At 38.9% G+C, this 20,535-nt stretch overlaps 1 protein-coding gene across 1 annotated transcript; it reads left to right on the top strand.

The window, feature by feature from the left end:
• The first annotated feature begins 6,937 nt into the window (after window positions 1–6,937).
• LOC139720296 (late histone H2B.L4-like) lies at window positions 6,938–12,700 on the top strand. The gene is made up of 3 exons (XM_071631658.1): window positions 6,938–7,081; window positions 8,435–8,572; window positions 12,022–12,700. The coding sequence occupies exons 1-3, from the start codon at window positions 6,938–6,940 to the stop codon at window positions 12,118–12,120; spliced, it is 381 nt and encodes a 126-aa protein (XP_071487759.1). The 3' UTR covers window positions 12,121–12,700.
• Window positions 12,701–20,535: the final 7,835 nt, after the last annotated feature.

Raw genomic sequence — 20,535 nt, 5'->3', positions numbered from 1 at the left:
TCTTATTCTTAGTCATACGATTTGTTTGAGAAGCTGCTTTGGTTAGATATCTTATCTTTGCTTTTAAAATTTGAGTCATTCTTATTCTCAGTCATACAATTTGTTTGAGAAGCTGCTTTGGTTAGATATCTTATCTTTGCTTTTAAAATTTGAGTCATTCTTATTCTCAGTCATACGATTTGTTTGAGAAGCTGCTTTGCAGCTCCTTACTATTTTTGGCAGCTATACATACATGTATATAGTAATGCAAAGATGCATTCCATGTTGCAGCTGAAATAGGCCGGTGTGTGTTCGATTTCTCTGCCCTCTTGTCAGTGATATACAACTCTCTTTCCCCTATACGGCGCTCCCCCCCCCCCCCCCTCCATTTTGGAGAGGGGAAGGGGGGAACTCTCATAAAATCATGAGTTTCCTTGTGGTTTTTGTTTTTGATTTTTTTCCCCGTTTTTTGTTAAAGCATTTTTTTAACCAAAAGTTCGGATATCCCCTGCTCAAAAGTTGGATCTGAAATATTTGACAAATACCTTTCATCACATTATTGTTTGATGGGTAGTCACAAAACTTGTTCCTTTGAGGAACATTTTGAAGAGATGGCGCTTTACTGAGTGAAAATTGCTGAAAGAACATTACGGACAGTCGTATATAGTCCTTAAGACCAACAGGTATATTTTGATGAGTTCATGATATGAGCTGTATATCTAGTAACGTACTGACTTTAGTCCTGTGATGTTTCTCCCTTTGTATCATTTTATTAGCTCAAGTGAACTATTGCGATCATTCATTGCCCGGCGTCCGTCCTGCGTCGTGCATAAATATTTTGCATTTTCCTCTTCTTCTTGAAAACCCCGTGACGGATTTTCACAAATTTAGCGTGAAAGAGGAGGTATAAACATTTCCAAATTAAGGAAACTTAAAATCTTCTTCAGAACCAAACGCAATGGGGCTGAGTGAGTGATTTGAGTAATTACAATGATGGCTGTAGTTTCAAGTTTGTTCACGGCGGATCCAGGGGTGCCCCCTTGAGTAGGGGGGGGGGGATAAATGGAGGCATAAGTTTTACGTTTTCATTTTTCTTCTTTAAAATACATAATCAAATTTTCACCAAACTTGGCGGGTGTTTTCGCTTGGGTGATAGAAACGATATTTGAACAAATGGGCACCATTCCTCATCCTGGGGCCCCCTGAGGCACAGCCAGGGGAAGGGGACAGACAAAACCTCCACAGTAAGGAATGTTTACAGATCTTCCAAAAATTAAGTAATAAGCTAAGTTTGTGTTATGAGTAAGTTAGATTAGTGACTGTTGTTTTTTAAGTCTGCTCAAGGCAGATCGGGAGATGGGCCGGAGGGGGAGCCAAGTTGGTGCTAATCTCCCATTTTCATCTTCCTCTTCGAAATGCATTGTCCGGTTTTCACCAAACTTTGCAGGGATTATTATCGTTATCAAGGCTGATAGAAGATGTATCTGCGCAAATGGGCACATTCCCATACTTGGGCCCCGCATGGGGCACAATGCCCCTGGAAGGGGGGAGGCAAAGGCCTCAAATTTAAGACATCTCTACTAATCTTCTTCTCCAGAACCAGAAGGAATAAGCTATAAGTTAGTGCTATAACTAATTTGGTGGCTGGTGTTTCAAGTTTGTTTATAGCAGATCGGGCGGAGACCGGGGTGTTAGATCAGAAATGTATTCAGATTTTATGCATGTTTTGTGCACAAAAGTTGCCCTTAACAACCACAAAGCATCCAGGAGGCTTGCCCTTATACTTTGCAACAATAAGATGAATTCCTGCCTATGGAACTTAATAGGTGGGAGCAGGTGAAAGAAATACTTCGTTGCTAGGCTGTAGGGAAAGCAACATCCATAGATTGTCTTAAATTACAGAAACAGTGTATTGGGGCAACTTATTACATTGTTACTTTTTTAAAACTTCATAGTCATTTTTTTAAACTACGCAGTGTAATTGCCAGATGTATCTTTACCAGTGTGATATAATATACAAAGGGATACGTGGAGGGCCTCAAAGCCCCCCCCCCCCCCTCCCCAATCCAGTTTGCTATGTATTCAGGTAATCAGGTAATAAGTTTGCAAAATGCGTGAAGATGAACTTGCGATACTCTGGTGAGCGCGAGATCCCCATGGAGCTCGTTTGTTTGTTTGCTTCTTTTTTTGATCTCTTTTTGTCAGGTATCTCTCAAGTTAACTCCTTTCCTGTGTGTCTTGCCCACTGAAAGTTAGAAGCGGGACTCCATGTTATTGCTGTATTTTGTCACAAGAAAAACGCTTGGCTAAAATGTTACGGACGATGGGCGGACGTCTCTTAAGTCCTGGCCTCCACATTCGATGTCCGAAACGATAAAAAAACCTGAATTGGAGAGGTATCTAAACTGATTACTTCTGCTCAAACTTGCCGTGAGCTTTACGTAAGAACTGGGTTCTTGAATACTGTATAATTATTTTGTTATGTATAACGTGTGCACGGACTTTCGGTGTATTCTGTTCATGTTCTTCATTGTATACATGAATTGATGATTAATGGTGTATATTACAACCATGACAACGTTTGTATTGAATTGGTATATCTATTTTCGAATGAATAAACGTCGCTATTCAAAGACACCTGAGAATCGTTCTGCTGATCCTTCAGAGTAAGATACTTTCGAGCTCAATTGCTTGAGATGAGAGACAATGTAAAAGCACAGCCTGCGCGCGTGTGCGTGTGCCCCTGTGTATAATGTGGCTGTGGAAATGTCCGCCATGCGGCGTATGGTTGTCGAAATCTGAAATTCGTATTATTTCTGAATTAATGGAGAAAAATTGAAGAGAAATAATTAAAACTATTTCAGGAGTCTGAATCCGAATGTAGATGGTGCAACTCCTGCATTCCCATGGATTTTGAGACATTCAGATCGCAGTCAAAAATCTAAATTCTCATTTTTTTCTTACATAAATGGTGAATATTGAAAAGATTTGATGTATTACCCTATTTCAAGGATGCTAAACCCGAATCTGAATGATGCTAACTATTGCCCCCGCAAAGGGTCTTGAAATATAGATAAACGACCGCCCAAAATTGATGGCATTTTAATGTTAGTATTTCCTTGTGAATGAAAAAAATGAAAATGAATTGATTTTTTAGCACTTTTTTTCGAGGGGGCTGAATCCGAATCTGGTTGAAGCAATTTTTGCATTCCAAAGGTTTGCGAGATGTCCAAAATGGTCACCAAGACTGAAATTTCGATGTTAAGTATTTCCTGGTTGATGGTATTTCCTGGCTAATGGTGAATAAATTTGAAATAACTTTATGATATTACCCTATTTCGAGGGTGCTGAATCCGAATCTGGTTGACGGAACTCTTGCCTCCTTGAGGGTTCTGAGAAATTCAAGATTTTTGGTGGCCATTTTAGGTGCTACCTTGAATATCTCAAAATCACCGAGGCTGCAAAAGTTGTAACATCCAGATTCGGATTGAACACCCTTGAAATAGGGTAAAACCTTTGAAAAACATTGGGCGGACGGTAAACAAGCTTCAGCTCTGGCAACCAGAGTATAACTGTAACTTCTTTCTTCCTGCTATGACCTTGCAAGCTAACGTTGATTAGGGCCTATGTGTTACAGGTGGGGCACCGTGGCATAGTGGATAGGAGTCTTGACTGTCAGTGGGGTGTCCCGAGTTCGAATCCTGCAAGCGTCTACGTCCTTGGACACAATATTTGTCCCTCGACCAAGGTGTATAAATGGGTCTAAGGCAACGCTATTTATAAGGTAATAATCATGGCAGAGTCCAGCGTGGTAGAGCAGTGGCTACACTGAAGAGACTATCATACATAAAGATGATCATACTAATGAATAATAGTAGTAATAGTAGTAGTAGTAGTAGTAGTAGTAGTAATAGTAATAATAATAATAATAATAATGATATTATTATTATTATTATTAATTATTATCATTGTCAATTGATTGTATTAGCATTAGCATTAACATTAACATTACCATCTAATTGATGGTACCTCTACATTACGTGCAAACATTTTCATACCGTTTTAATCAACAATTGAAAATGATTGAAGGGCAGGAGCACATAAAAATGATTTTGAATAACGAGTTGACACAGTACATCCATATAAGAAGGGAACATAATCTCAAAAGCAGTATTTTCAGGCAAAGTGTTCAGCATTAAATCTTTGGTTTTATTATGATAGTTCCTTGAAAGTATGAATGTGTCAGTTCCTAAGGCTACGTTCACATAGAAGTATACTATTCGGGTATTCGGGGCTCGTTTTCGAGGGCACGCGAATAGCTTGAATCGAACGATAGGAGTTGACGGTGCGGGTGATGGTGTACTGGGTGCCCGAATAGCGAATAGCGAATAGCGAATAGCGAATAGCGAATAGCGAATAGCGAATACCGAATACCGAATACTTCTATGTGAACGCAGCCGTACACCATCACCCGCACCGTCAACTCACCATCCCGTGAGGATTTCTTCCTCCTATATCCCAGCAAATTTTATTAACAATTTCTAAACTGCATCAGAATGTCAGTCTACATGCTTATTTTTGCTAAAGGGCAAATCCAGACCAAAATTGTCATTATTTCATAAACGAGAGACGGTATACGCCGCAAGAAAATCGAACAAGCTCGATTCCCACTATGCTATACTATTCTATGCTATTCGGTACTTTCGAATAGTGCCCTCTTATGCGAACCGGTGTTAGGAAATCCTACTCTCTAAAAAAATCGAGTGAAAATATTCACTCCTAAAAGAGTGAATACAAAAAAGAGTGAATTTAGAGTGAAATTAGAGTGAATTTTGAGTGAAAATGTTCATTTTTAGACTCGTTTTAGAGTGACCTCAGGGATCACTACAAAATCTTCGAGTGATCCCTGAGGTCACTCCAAAATGAGTGAAAATGAACATTTTCACTCAAAATTCACTCCAATTTCACTCTAAATGCACTCTTTTTTGTATTCGCTCTTTCAAGAGTGAATATTTTCACTCGATTTTTTTAGAGAGTATATCGTTCGATTCAAGCTATTCGCGTGCCCTCGAAAACGAGCAAGAATACCCGAATAGTATACTTCTATGTGAACGCAGCCTTCCCAGCGTGTTCATCGCTTCAAATGAAACGGACAATCAAAAAGATGCAAGTAAATTTAGCTGTAGTCATGTACAAAATCCAACAACTTTCAGTCACAGGTGTGTCCTGAGCTTGGAAAAGACTTGTCAATAGCTTATCTGACATAACAACAGATTATGCATGTAAAACAAATTCCAGGCATAGAAATGTGGTATGTAGAGACAGCTGGACTGAATAGCTTGTTATTCTGTCTGCGGGGAGACTTATCCAACAGTCTGAATATCTGCTCATTACGTATGCAAGCTCAGATAATGACCTTCAAGAAATTCCAAGGTGCCGACTATGAGCATGCTTGGAAGAAAACAATGCGATTCAACTTGGGTCCTACCACGTCAGTCATGGTGGCTTCATGTCTTCTATATAGCAATGAAAGCACCGATATTGATAGATAATACACATACAGCTGATTGAAATACATAATTAGCAGTATTTCGTGCTTAATTGTTTAAATCCTTACTTGACAATATTGCACACAAAGCAAGCTTGCTTCTATGTCATATCTAGAGAAAAAATGTGTGTATGGAAATCGACTTCTGGCTGTGGAAATCAAAAACTCCCCCTTTTGGCTCTATTGGTATCGTCTAATTTACATGTTACAGCTGAACAGTTGTGAACGGTGTCAGACGAACTGCGTTTGGGCGGGAATTTGATTCTTTGAGTCACTTGCCGCGAAGCCACTGCCAAGCTCTGCCCCAGATTTGAGTACTAGTATCCTTCCACTTCGGTTTAACGACGGACACTTCCACATCTCTTTAACGTTAGAGAAGCTGATTATTCTGAATCCGATTCGTCTTTTCATCTTCGTGGGTTCATTTCTTAAAGGTAATAACTTTCTAGACATTTCTATTTTACTTTTCGGAGCGTGAAAACTGATCTTCAGTGAATGTTGAGAGATTTGACTTGCTTTTTAGACTAGACTAGACTAGACATAGATCTAGTTTATAGATTTATTGTTAATTCTCATGTCCGCTCATTCTTTTTTTTTTCTTTTTTGTTCACCTGTAAATGTATCGTGCATCATAATGTCTATGTTTAGATCGGGTTCCAACAAAATCCGTAATGACCATGACAAACTTACAGTAACCAGGGGGTATTCTGATCATCCACGTGTTTGTTCCACTGTTCAATCAGCGAACATGGTCTGCCACGTTTGCCTAGGAGTCTTACTTAAGCCACGTGATCCCCTCTAGCAGGTTTTGCAGGTATTCGAAAGAAGAATAAATCAATATTGGATGTTATCTTTAATCTGTGTGTAACTACCGACGCGACTGAGCTTCCATAATAATATGTTGAACCGTTTTTGGTCCTTTACTTGGATGCATTGTATGAAATTATGGCAGTGACCAACTCCGCAAAAAAAAAAAATAATAATAACTCAGTTCTATACCCATGTAATGTCTAGTATATTTCTGAACTCTGTTTCCCCTGTTTTGCAACTTTCGATGTTTTCTTTCACGGGACAATTATCGTTACAACATTATCAGAATCGTTGCACGCTTATGCAGAATCTACCCCCGAGATTTCAGGTGTGCTTCATCCCTGTAGCTACATTAGTAATGGGGGGGGGGGGGTGTAAACGTGAAATGTGTAATCGTCTTTGTACATTGTCAGAGTCTTCGTCAGGTTAGAGCCTTTTACATGAAAAAGAGAAATCTGGCAGCTTTTGTTTAAGAATTGATACTTGTATAAATCTATATCTGCAAAATAATCGAGATTATAAGGGATAAGTACTAAGTTATCGTACATTTTGTACGTAATGTGCATGTCGATGAAATTTTCCTCCTGACAGTTTGATATAATGGCGCCAAAGGGTGCAGTAAGCAAGGGTGAGAAGAAAGCCGGGAAGGCGAAGGCTCTGGCGTCCGCTGTGTCCGCGGGAAAGAAGAGGAGGCGTCGCCGTATGGAATCCTACAATATCTACATCTACAAAGTCCTGAAACAGGTATGGCGGCAATAAACACCGATACGCAGAAAATCTGAACAAATCGCCAAGTCTCGCTAATGAATGTATACTCTGCATTTGGTGATATACGTGTCTGGATAGTTATGTTAATGTTTGACTAGCCCGACTCCTTCGATTTAAAAGCAAAGCCATATCTCACAAACCCTCACGTGTTAGTTAAAAAAACGTACTGCAATGAATGGCGCACGGAAACGAGAGTTGCGCAATTTCAAGATGATTTTACTTGCTTCCCAACTTCGGGGTAGAAAGTATTGATTTGTTGATAATTCAAAAAAATGGGGAATTTGCCATGTGGACACGGGTGTACAGCATCAAAAATCGCAAGACGAAGATGCCATAAGAACAAGATAATTATATCGCATCTTTGTCTCAAAGTCCATTGAATATGCGCTTTTTCAGTATCATACCGTAAAGAGACATCAGGCGCATTCCTTCCACCGGAGTCCAACGGACCGCTCGGAAAAGAATTCCATAAAGCTGCGTTTACATCATGTTCCCGTCGGCCACGGCAGCCCTATTTGTCAGAAACGGAGTGAGCCGTGGGTAGATGAGACATTCTCATGTTTTCCCCACTTTGCATTCTGGTCTTGTTTGTTCCAGCCGTTGCCTCGGTGGACATAATAGCTTTCAGACGCTGTTCTTACGGCGTCTAGTCAGACTAGACTATTACTATTTTCCGTCGCGTCCCGCTACTCGTTTTGTTACGGCCTATTACGTTCCGTCGTGTTTCAATTCAATTCAATCATAGTTTATTTCCATTCAACGAAAATAAAAAAACATAGTACAAATTTCCAATCAACAGAAATCAAAACATAGTACAAAGTATACATGTCATGAAAAAATGATATTGTTCAAACATTTGCAAAAGATTCGTGTAATATTCTGGTGTTTCATTGCATGCGTTCACCAGGTTTTATCACGGCATACAAGAATCCTCAGTTGCAATGGGACTGTCAAGGTAATTTTTTGACAGTTTAAAAATCTGACACGGCATCCACGGCAATCACGGCCTGTCACGTTTGCCTATCCCGTCTCACTGCGTTGTTTCACGTCCATCCCGTTTTGTCTACGGTGGCCTGAAACGTGGGTGCCGTGGTTGCCGGGAACATGGTGTAAACGCAGCATAAGTTGAAGCAAGTTGGAGCAAGTCGATTGCTATAGTGTTTGCAGGATTTGTGTGTGTTTGTGCGTGTTAGTGTGCGTTTCCGTGTTTTTGTTTTTGTTTCGTTTTTGTTTTGTGGGGATATTACTTTTCTTTTTTAGCCTTAACGGAGTGAGTCTGCGCCGTGTTAAAGTGAACTGAATGACATTTCCTTTATTCGACTGTGACAGGTCCATCCCGATACCGGCATCTCCAGTAAGGCCATGTCGATCATGAACAGCTTTGTGAATGACATCTTCGAGCGTATCGCCTCCGAGTCTTCTCGCCTGGCACAGTACAACAAGAAGAACACCATTAGCAGTCGCGAGGTGAGCATCTCTTCCGTCTATTACTATCGCCCCATTAACCCCGCCGCCCCATCAAGAAATAGCAACCTCCAATAAAAAATCGGAGCTTCTAATGAATCGAATTCAGGGTGCAATGTATATAGATCCGGTGCTCGAAAGTAGCGAGTTACTTGGAACTCTTCGAACCAGTCGACGAATCGTTGAATTTTGGAAAACTACTATTGACTGTTATGACAAGACATTTTGCCCTTGGCAGCCTCATCAGGTGTGTTTTCCCTGCTCCTCCCGAGTATAATCGTGCCATTGTTTTTGCGCCAATATTACAAGGTACCTATGTTCATATCTGGGTCAGATGGGTTGCGCAACTTGCCAAACGTGGTACGCATCAAGAAGGATTCGAACTCGGGGTCTCTCATTTGAGAGGACAGAGTGTTTTATTAAAGTTGATATGGATCCTAATCGAATGGTTAAGTGGGGACTCTCATGTGACCAGTCTTCTATTTATTCATTTTTTATTTTACCCATAAAGACCCAATTTACTTTTAACTGGGTGTTGGTAAACCAATGACCGGTAGGCCCACCTATAACAAACAAATGCGCTCGGCTGCATTGCTCTGGGGGCATTGATTGGAGCTATAGTGCTGTCGTGCGAAAATGGATGCGGAATTAGGCCCTAAGAATATATCACCATTTCTGTAAAACAATAATGCACATTACGCATTGGTAACATTATACTGTTATTCCGAAACACTCGGCTTTGCCTCTCTTTTTTCGGACTGTTCAAAGGTTGGTAATCTGGTGTAAAATTAATCTGACTATTCTTAATGAGCATTATTAAAAATTTGCATATAATTCAATATACCGAGTGCTCCTCCTCAGTTCAATTAGTCTTTTAAAACCTTGTTTTAGATGGTATCGTTCTTTATGGGGAGAATTGACTTAGTTAAACGGTGTTTGCTTTCGTTAAGGGTGTGCCATCCAATGTTTTCAGCTGCTCACGCAGAGGTGCAGCAGAGTTTTAGCAGTTATTTCCATAAAAGTTATGTCTGTGCCCAATCATAAAATGGCAAAATTTGGGATAACTTTTGGTGTTTGGTAAATGGTACTGCGTAGTTATTACAGTCGGACAATCTAATCAGCAAAGCGCGTACACGGTTGAAGATTCCACCTCGAGAACTCTTCTGACCTATCCGGCAATGATGTCCAATTGGAATGACTGTCTGAGTGTCTCTTACATTACTGGAGTCAGGATTGTGCAGCTACATATCGACAATGTAATAAACATCATTTAAAAAGAAAAATTATCCTGTGAAAAGAAACTGATCTCTCAAGCATGATATTAAACTGCTTGTGGTCCCAAGTTAACGGAGCATCACATTTATTTCACTTGTAGATATCCGAGTTGACAAACACGGTTTTCATGTCTTAATTCTGCTCCAGGGATTTTTTTAAAACTTGTTAGATAAGAACCTCTTCCAAGTTGAGTACGGGAGTGGTGTAGAGACAATGCTATGCAGATCTGGAAGATGATATTTCAACACAGTCTCTTGTAGGACTTGAACCGTAGGTGTACGAGCTTTGAGAGCGGCTAAAAATGTTCTGAACTCATAACGGCTATGGTCAAAGCTGGCGAGTTGGCCTAGAAGCAACAATCTGTCCAAGATCTATCTGGGCAGAGAGAGGCAAGAGGTTGGTGAGCAGATAGACTATCTCGTCAGCAGCTGATTTTGGCACTCCAAGTAGGCCTACTTGCTTGAAGAGATGGGACTGTGCCCCATCCAACTTCTGCAGCATCAATTTTGTGAATTTAGTGGTCGATGAGCCATGCAACATTCTCGGGATACAAAAAATCCTCCATAACTGGGATACAAGTGTAGGAATAAGCCCTCCCGTATAAGCTCCAGAGCCAGTCAAGGCATAAAAAGTACGGAGACCAGTTCCAATGATGTTGTCTGTAGGCTCATACCGTGAGCCTGATTTAATGACCCCAAGATGAGGATGACTGGATTTCTCCTCAACAATGAATCCGACACACCAAGATGATCTCGTAGGTTGCTTAGCATTGTTGATAGCAATCACTGCACTTTTGGAGGGATTAATTTTGTAATGCCAATACTCCGCGTAGTTGAAGGTGACCTCTAACATCTGTTGCAGCTGATCTGGAGAGTTAGCGATGAGCGCTACATCATCAGCAAGAACTACCACACCCGAGAAACGGCTGTCTATTGAGCATCCAAGATTCTTCTCTCTTAGCTCCTTTATCAAGTCATCAACGAATGTAGTGTAGAGTAATGGAGACAAGACCCCGCCTTGTCTTACACCTTGGGTGACAGGGATCGGGTTGCTGACCTTACCCTTGCAGAATACTTTGCTTTCTAAGCCGTTGTACATTGATTGCAACATATCCAGAATACACGGTTCTAGCTTCGAAGACTTCAGCTTACAAAAAAGACCCCTATGCCAGACAGTGTCGAAAGCCTTTTCCGCATCGAAAAGAGCTAAGTATGTTGGTTGTTTACGAATGGTATTCAATTCAATAACAAGCTCGAGTGAAATGGATGTGAGAGAGCAAGAGAATCCTTTCCTAAATCCAAACTGAAGTTCATCTGGGATGTTGCTAATATAGAGCTAACGTTCAATATGAGGCTTAAGAGACAGCTCAAGGAGCTTACATAGGACAGAAACGATGTCAAAGTTATGCCTCTATAGTTCCGTGGATCGTGTGGGTCTTTCCCTTTCCCTTTATGTAGAGGGAGTATGAGCCCTTCCTTGAATGTTTTGGGGCAGTGTGCATGACGCAAGATGGCATTGTACAGGGCAAGAATGAGTCGACGAGAAATCTCACCCAGATGCTTAAGATGCTCTGCAGAAACATTATCAGCACCAGCCGCCTAACCCGTCTCGAGTCGCTTGATAGCTTCATCAATATCTACTGACGTAAGATGGATACTGCTGCAAGATTCCAATCCTAGGGCACTAGAAAGATCTCGAGAAGAACTGCACTCCATACTTTGCCTGCACTCAGAGTCATCATGAAGAGTATCACTGTCAGTACCAGCAGAGGATAGAGCTGTGAAGTAGAGCTGCCAACCGTGAAGCATGTCATCACCTTCATACGTATGATCTCCATAAGAGATTTTGTCCACTTCAGCATGAGCAGTGTCTGAACCACGATTCATTTTCACAATGCGAAAGAATAATTTGCCTGTTTTGATTTCTTTTTTTTTTCTTTTCTCTCCCCCTCTCTCTCTCTTTCTGTTTTGTGTTGTTTTCCAGGGTGGTTCGTAGTCATTCTTTTGAGCGGTTACAAGATGATACTTTAGATTGGATTACAAAATTATTGCGGCGCGTCAGTAGTACTATTTCGGAACCCATACTGCTTTTTGTGAATTTATTGTTGAATTGGTTAATGAAATTTGTTCCTTGATTAATAATTTCATGCTCACGTTTTTCTGCTGTATTCACTCTAGGTCCAGACTGCAGTCCGTCTTCTCCTCCCGGGAGAGCTGGCCAAGCACGCCGTCTCGGAGGGCACCAAGGCAGTCACCAAGTACACCACGTCGCGGTAAAGAGGCTTCATTGGACCAAGGGGATAAAGTTTGCGGCTTGCGATGGTCCATTTGTAAAACTCAAATCGCGATTTTGAGATCGAAAGCGATACGGACTGTTTCATGAACAGTGTGACCGGAGAACTCTGAATAATTAAGGAGATGAGTGTCCTCTTCTCTCCATACTTTTGGAGGACATGGAAGAACATGGACTAGCGAACAAGCCTATGCAAGCTTGAAATGTTCCTCACGGAGAGATAGAAAGTCATTGGAGATGTGCTTGGCAAGTTCTACAACACGTTCTTATTCACAGGTGATATAAGTAAATATCATTAGTCCGTCCTCGGGTGAAATTCGGTTAATAGGGTCACTAATACTAGCACACGATCTCGGGCAAAGATATACTTAGTAGCAGGGTCATCCAGGATGTAGGAGTGGAAGTAGGCCTACAGCAGTATTACAAGGAAAGGGTGGATTTTTTTTCATAGCTGTAGGAAAATTATTAATTTCATTGTCCGACGACGTGATTGACTTTGGGAGATGGACAGAAGAACGTTCCGCCACGTGAACCTTTATCGTTGTTAGAACACTCGTATGTCGGTAAGCATAGACTTATTACTATGAGGAAAATATGTCAACGTGTTTTTATTACCTAACTGCGAGGAAAATCACATGTCAATAGGAAATGCACTTGTTTTACAGAGCAAGAGTTAGTGTATTTTCCCAGCGCTGCATAAAAATAGTAATTTTCACATTTTGCGGAGCGAAGACCTGTGGAGAGCGCAATTTTGCCAGAATGGGATTGATGCATCTAACTGATTTTTTTTTTCTCAAACAAAATAAACATTTATCACTTCTCAAACACGATGAGTGTCTTTGCGCAGCGAGTTCCATTAAATCCTATTCCTGATTATTCATGAAAGAAAAAGAAAACTGGAATCGTTCTAACACGATATGAACAGTGACATCGAAATTCGGCATCCGGCCATGAATTACACTTTTCATACTCTTACATGTTCTTTCAAATGTCTCTTTGTTTGAAAAGAAAGAAAAAAATTCCCTTTTTCTGAAACTCTCATGGATAGAAACACTTTTTCATCGGTATGTTTGTGCCATTTTTGTTCTAGTCATAAAACATTTTGAAATACATGCGGTGCTTGATATCACCTCAGTACGTGCCATATGAGGATAAAGTATGATTTCATTGTTTGTTTGTTTGTTTGTTTGTTTGTTTGTTTGTTTTTTGCCTTACTCAAGTTCTATTCATATCGTCCCCCTGAAAGACAAGAAAAGTTCGGAGAACTCGTATTTCAAGATATAGTTTTAAGCTTGTTTCCCGCATCGTAAATTATTAAAGATTGCGCAAAACCTTGGGAACAGGCTCACCAATAATTTTGCTCTATAATTTTTCAAATCCCTTAACTGACAAAAGTTTCTTGCCCGCCAAGTTTTGTAGATTGCCCGAAAATAGAGCATTGCGTCAACACAGATGACAAAAGTATGCTGTGTTGTTTCACCGTCTTGCCACCGAGAAAAAGTGTCGCTCTGGTCAATTTTCTCTTGTATACTCCGCATGCAACCAGAGAACTGAAGCTCTATCTTCGCAAGAAATTGCCCGTAGGAGTTAGGTCATTAAAAACGCCGAAATATGATAGTGATGCCAAATCTTGTTGAAAGCTTGCCCTTGAATTGAATGTTTCTCTGAAATGGCCGGCATGCCGCACTTTTTTGTCTACATGCCTCCTGCCTACTCTTCCAGGCCCGGGTAAGGTCACTGAAAGTACGTGACAAAGATATGTATGGGTTTTCTTCATAATAGCTTCAAAAAGTTTCTAGTTTTTGTGTATCAGTTCAGTGTGTGTATGAAAAGAAAATGTATGGTCGTTGATATTTCGTTTGCATCGGGAAATGTTAATTTTGTTGTGTGTTTTTGATGTATTGTAAATAAAAGTTGAAAATCTGATAAACGGTCTGTCTTTGTTTCAAGTGTCTTCGTGCTAAAGGCCTCCAACTTGCAATAGCGTGATTACAGGTATTCATGGTGCATCTGCATACCCCAAAAACAACAAAAATAACAAACGCTAGAGTTGGCATCTGTTTTCCCCGACTTGTGTGAGAATGCCTTTATGTATGTCTCCTTTTGTGCGCATTGTACAGAAGAAACTTGATTGTTGTGGAACACTGAGTGAAGTCTGTTTCAATGTTTCGTTTGTGATTTATCAATGAACGTTTACACGAGTGTTTTTTTCTTCGTGTGTGTGCATCTACAAAGTTACAAATCCTGTGTATATCGAAGTCGACGGCTATAAACAGCCATTCTGTCATATAAAGATAACTCATAACGCCATCATAGAGGTAATGATTTATTAATTTAGAATACAGTAAGTCCTAACTAGGAAAAGGACAATGTTGAACTGAAGACATAGCTATACTCGGCTCACCATCCCACTATGAACACAAATCACTTTGCTTTATATAACAAGAAATAAGCAATATTCAAAATTCACATGTAATTCTAAAACTGTTGTGCTAATGCGACAGACCATTTGTCCAGGACAACCATTTCGTATTGCTGTTTTAATTACCGATATGTTCCCAATGTCGAGTTACGTATTAAATAAAGGCATCACAGCAGCGTGTGGCTGATATCGGGAGTGTGTCCGCGGCATGGTTATTACAACGATAACGAGACCGAGGTTCAGTGAAAACACGACGTCGCACCTTTCTTCCGACCCCACCCCTGGTCTTTGTGGAAGCTTTACACAAAAGCATCAACTTTGGCGATCGCAGATTTGGCACTTAATTGCACTGCGCCCAGTTTGATGATAGGAAAATACTGCACGTAGTGCACCCTCGTTACAACCAACGTGCTTATAATGAAATTCTTGTTACAACGAAGTAAAAATTCGTGTACCAAATTATCATCTACATAAATCTTTATATACATTACGGTTTGGTTACGGAGTATGGCGAAATTTTGATCTAACGAAATTTCAACATACCGAAAGAAAGCTGCGCGTTTCGAGTATTTCGTGAACGGGAGTTCCCTTTACTGTGCGATCTAATCAAAGAAATGAGGCAAAGACTGGAACATGAAGACATGAAAGTACATTTACATTCCCTCATTTTATTACCACTGAGCTTTTTGCAGAAATCATCACTGGGCATGTGGTCAAATACACTATAGCGACACAATCATGTTATATCTGCCTCACCCATGACACCAGCTAAAATACAATCGACAGCAAAGGGAAGTACCATGACGACATCAAAACAAAAAGTCATACTCGCTGTAATACATCACTCAGTATTCCGTTGAAAACTTCCAATTTTATTGTACATCTTGCAAATGATGGCTTTGCATAATGCCCAAACACGCTCGAAATGACAGAAAATATTTTCTACCACAGAGAGTCAATATTTCTCTGCGGAGTGCAAGTCTTGTCCATGTTACAAATCAGTCAATAATGAAATATCATTGAGGGCAAGAAGATCTCCACCAGATGAATGTTTCCCCTGTCCAATTAGTCGGAATTTAAAAAAAAAAAACTGAGAAAAAGCAACAAATTCAGTGCAACATTGATGAGAAAGATAATAAATGATTAAAACATTGAGTCCATGCATCAGTAAAATAGTAGTTTATCGTGGATGGGGTTTCAAATTGACATCCATGTCAAGTACAACATAGCTGTGGCATTGTCCTTTGTATGCATTCAGAAGACGTCTACATGTAATAACTCATACAGATTGACTTTTTCTGTCCCAGACTATGCATATCATAACATCAATATTATTTTGAACAAAGTCCTTATGATTCAGTGCCACTATTTGTTCGAATTGCATGGAGTAAAATTTGGCGACCTGGACGGCAGAAGTCTCATTAATTAAAATCAAACCTGAAATGAGAAAGAGAAGTACATGTATATTTCTAAAAAATCAAGCATGGAATGAAAACGATAATGACATTTTCACGTTTCCAAATTTTCACCAAAAACTGATATTGGTCACAACCGCCAAACACCTAAACTGGAAGAGGCAATGACGTCATCGCTTCACAAATCTCCCATTGACGTGTTAAAGAGTAATAAAAAAATGATCTTAGCTGATAACTTAGCAGCTGCAGCCTCTTTCTCCCTGAACGAACGTCATCTTTGCTGGGTTATTTACAAGTCAACAATAATTTGATGTTAGGGATACAACTTATTTTTATTGATTTCATGTCAAAAATAAAATATTAAATGAGAGAGAGAGAGAGCTACTATCTATGTTTCAATGAACCATGTGAAATTTTAACATTCTACGACTCTCCTATTTTGTTTCCATTTTAATAAATGTTTGATTCAAGTCAAATTAGTCATATCAAAACAAACTCAGATGATTTGGAATTGCACCTTAGTTGAACAAACATGGGAGGAGAGAGACGACATTAAAATCAACATATTATAAAACATGCCACTTATAATTTCCCACAGGCGTGATTTACTTCTTGCCATGTAAACCTTACAATCAAATCATGATCACTGAGCTTATGAGAAATTCTTGGCTACTTAAACATTTTGTCAACACAGCTTCACACCAAAACTGCATTAGAACACAAACACTGGCAAATCCAGCCTTTTTTTCACCCTCAACTTGAAAGCACAATACTCTGAATATTCCAGTAAAACAAACTATGTACGGCACTACACCAAGTTTAATGTATCATCATCTGTACCGGATAAACTATCTTTATACAAGTATGACATGTCCAGTAACACTTTAAAAAGCCACATAAAACGGGACTTCTAGGCAAGGTTACTACATGTATTCACTCTACACACACAGCACATTATTTCAGAGTAAAACAATGTTGAAGGCCAAGGACCTCCAAAAGACCTTATTGTGGCGTCAGCATTTACAGAAATGAAACAGTGAAATATTTCACTCCTCTTGAATCCACTGGGTTGTGAGGACGTATTACTTATCATGTCTTTTTTTTTCCAAGTCATCATAAAGAAGTGATACCAATCAACAGTTCAAAAACAGGTCAAGAGCACTCTACATGGTTCTCTCGTTTCTTAGCTGTAATATGAATCCACTAATAGCCCTTTAATGGTCACAATAGGCTGAGACAGGGAGGTGATGACCTCCCTGGTTAAGATCACCTTCTGATATGGTCGCAGGGATGCATTCTTTGTTAAATCCGACAGCTTGAGCCCACACGGTGCTGACCAAATCATCCTTATTCCTACTTCTTTTCTGAAGCAGAATGCACACCTTTTTTTTTTCCTGCTATGAGCATTATTAAGGCTTTCAGACACAATTAGTGCAAGAAAAACATAAGCATAATTCTACTGTCATAAGATCACACTACAGCTGCACCACAAAAAGTTCTTGAAAAGTTGTTTGACTGCCTCGACAAACTAGAATGGACTGGAGACCAACCAATCAGATAAGTGCAAATATAACACTTTCACTCTGGGTTGATATATTGCCATGTCAACTCCTTGTCAAACTGATACCCTGTGTGTCAACACTACAAAAGAAATGTAAACTGATAAAAAGTGTTTGTTCAATGTCTGAATAAAACTTGAGTTTATTCTACCAGTTACTCTGTAAATTTTCTACTTACATATTTGCTATATTTGCTACCTATATGGCATAATAAAAAGGCAAGTATTATAAAAATGTCTTTGATCTCTTTTACTGGTAGAACTGAATATAGATGGTGGTGGATGTAAAACAAGCTTATGAATCCTGCATTCATAGTGAAATGTTGTGTTATTATTCTCCAACATGAGCACCTTAATCCTCACTTTTTGTTTTATCCACATTATCCATCACTTTCTAGTACTTTGAATTTTTTTTTGAAATCATTTTTTTTTCTATCAACAGATAACAAATTATAACTTTGTAAATCAATTAACAGGACAACTACGACAATGAAAGCAGAGCTGTGCTGAAATCACAACTCTCAATTGTTTCTTTTTTCTTTCAAAGAAAAGTCTTCATATCAAAATTATGCCTTTGTCCCAATACTGATGGCAATGGAAAAGTGGTTAAGATATGCAGGCACACATTTTTCTTTAAATCTCATAGATTGTACATACTGTAAATAGATAATTCTGATAAATAGAATAACCTCTTCAATTAGAAATGTAGAATGAAACTTCGTGATATTGCTGAAATATACCTCTTTAGAAAACTCTTTAGAAAAACTATCACAGGACGGAATCAAACATACTACATTTCCGAAAATATTTCATACCTCTTTATAAAAATCTTAGAAAAACTATTACAGGACGGAATACAACATACTGTATTTACGTAAAAGAGCCACAAGTACACAAACTTGCTGACTATATAGCGCATGTCTTTCAAAATAAATCGGGAGCTTTAGATTTTTGCGATGGGGACGTTCAGAGGAAAAAAACTTGTTCTGTGCACGCGCAAAATCGCGTATCAAAGTCGATCTATCTATAACTCGTGTCATCTGAGTTTTCACTATGCCTTCTGGGCTATTTTTACGTCTGCTCAATTCACGATGTAGAGAGCTACTTCACGCACCAATAATGGGGGTGCCATTTTATTTTTTTATAGGTTGCATCTCCGCGTAGTCTAAAGCTACTTTTCAACACGACGCAGGGATAGCAACCAAGGCAATAATCGCCTCAAACGTCCGCGCCGCAAATTTAAAGCTCCCTAATATTCTGTCACCTCTGATGAGGACGGACTTGAATACATGTACTAATGTACAGTGCTTAATTTCTAGAAAAACCTCAAGAACATATGGCAGCCACATTCGAATGACAGTAAGACAAATGTAATAAAAATTATAAGTTCAGTGAGACATGCATGGATGGATCAGGGAGGTGGATTCTCCCACCTCCCTGGATGGATGTAATGTACTGTGCTGCCTTTCAAGCACAATCTTATGAAATTTACACACAAGCTTTTTCATACAAGAACTATAATACAAGTGATGACAGATGATAGTGCTAGTAGTATCAAAGAATGAAACTGGAAATACCTGAAAAATCATGGCACATTTTGTTCACTTTATGACATCAACACTGCAGCTCAAACATGTATCATCATGATACCTTAAACAAAATATCTAACTAAATAATTCATGGAATTATGGTGCTGAAGCAGTTTAATACTGATAGTCTTTCATGACTTTTGTAACCTGTAAGAAATATATGATCTGATTATTTCATGACAACCCGATCAGAAATAAAAATAAAATACTGGCAGGTTTGTTTAACTTCCTCGTACAGTATTCAGAAAATTGTGCAACAGATCACACAATCTCTCGACTAGAAGAGTTCATTTGTCGGTATTATATCATATTAATTATAAGTAACCATTTCATTTTACTTGATATTACTGGATTCATATGGGGCATGGATGGATTGACTGATTTTACACATGAACAGAGATCTAGGAAATGTTTCAGTTACGTGTTGGAACAGTAACGCGTTGGAACGTAAGGATGCAATCCTAAATGGGGTGTTTGGAGTCTTGATTAAAGACTAATCACCAATGAACTATACTAGTACTTTTTTTTATGACACAGGTTCAAAATTTTGCATGAGATCATGCTGCCTTGTGGGACTCCAAAACTAAAATGAATATTGCAACATAATGATGCTGCACAGCAGTGGTACTTCACACAACTCTCAAAGCCTGCTGCTGAATTCAAGTCATCATCTGGCATCTCAATGAGCTTGTTTGGTGGTACATGAGAACACTATATTTGATTTGATTTGATTTGATTTGATCTCATTTGATTTACTTCTGCATATATATACACCGTAACAAAAATTTTTCCATACAATATCTAACATATAATCAATATAAATATAATCATAAATAATGTGCCAATTTTATAATGAAATATTGTATAGGTGAATTATAATCAAACAAAAACAATTGGAAAATCATGATTATTCACTCGAATTAATACAAACAAAAATGCAGGAGACCGTCATCTTAAGCTGAAGCTTGAATTTGATGACGGCCTCTGGAAAAGCATATGGCTTATACTTCATTACAAATCATTCATTACATATCAAACTACAAATAATTTAAAACATATTAAAGGTCCTGTTTACCTTTGGGAACAGTGATTAAAAAAATCTTTAAAAGATATGACATTTAATGCATATGTGTAGGTCTGTTGTACCACAAAACATCCTATCATAAACAATTTTCCGATAAAGCCTAAAACATAAGGAGATATCTGTATTTTTCTCAATAAACTCTAACTGTAGACGGTTTAGTCTAGAAACATTTTTATTATAACTATTGTTCACATTTTGTATATCTAACAATACTTTACATCGATTTTAAAGATTCAAATTTTTGCAGTGGTTGTTTCTATCCCTAACTCACATTTCAGAACTATTTTAAAGCACTAATGCTGGGTTTTTGTTTCATCTGCAAACAGTAAAA

Source organism: Diadema antillarum, unplaced genomic scaffold (assembly GCF_040938485.1).
Source record: "Diadema antillarum isolate AM-2024a unplaced genomic scaffold, OU_Dant_1.0 scf00000126, whole genome shotgun sequence".
Taxonomy (NCBI): domain Eukaryota; kingdom Metazoa; phylum Echinodermata; class Echinoidea; order Diadematoida; family Diadematidae; genus Diadema; species Diadema antillarum.
Note: the sequence above shows the minus strand (reverse complement) of the source record. Positions and strands in the feature narration are given on the sequence as shown.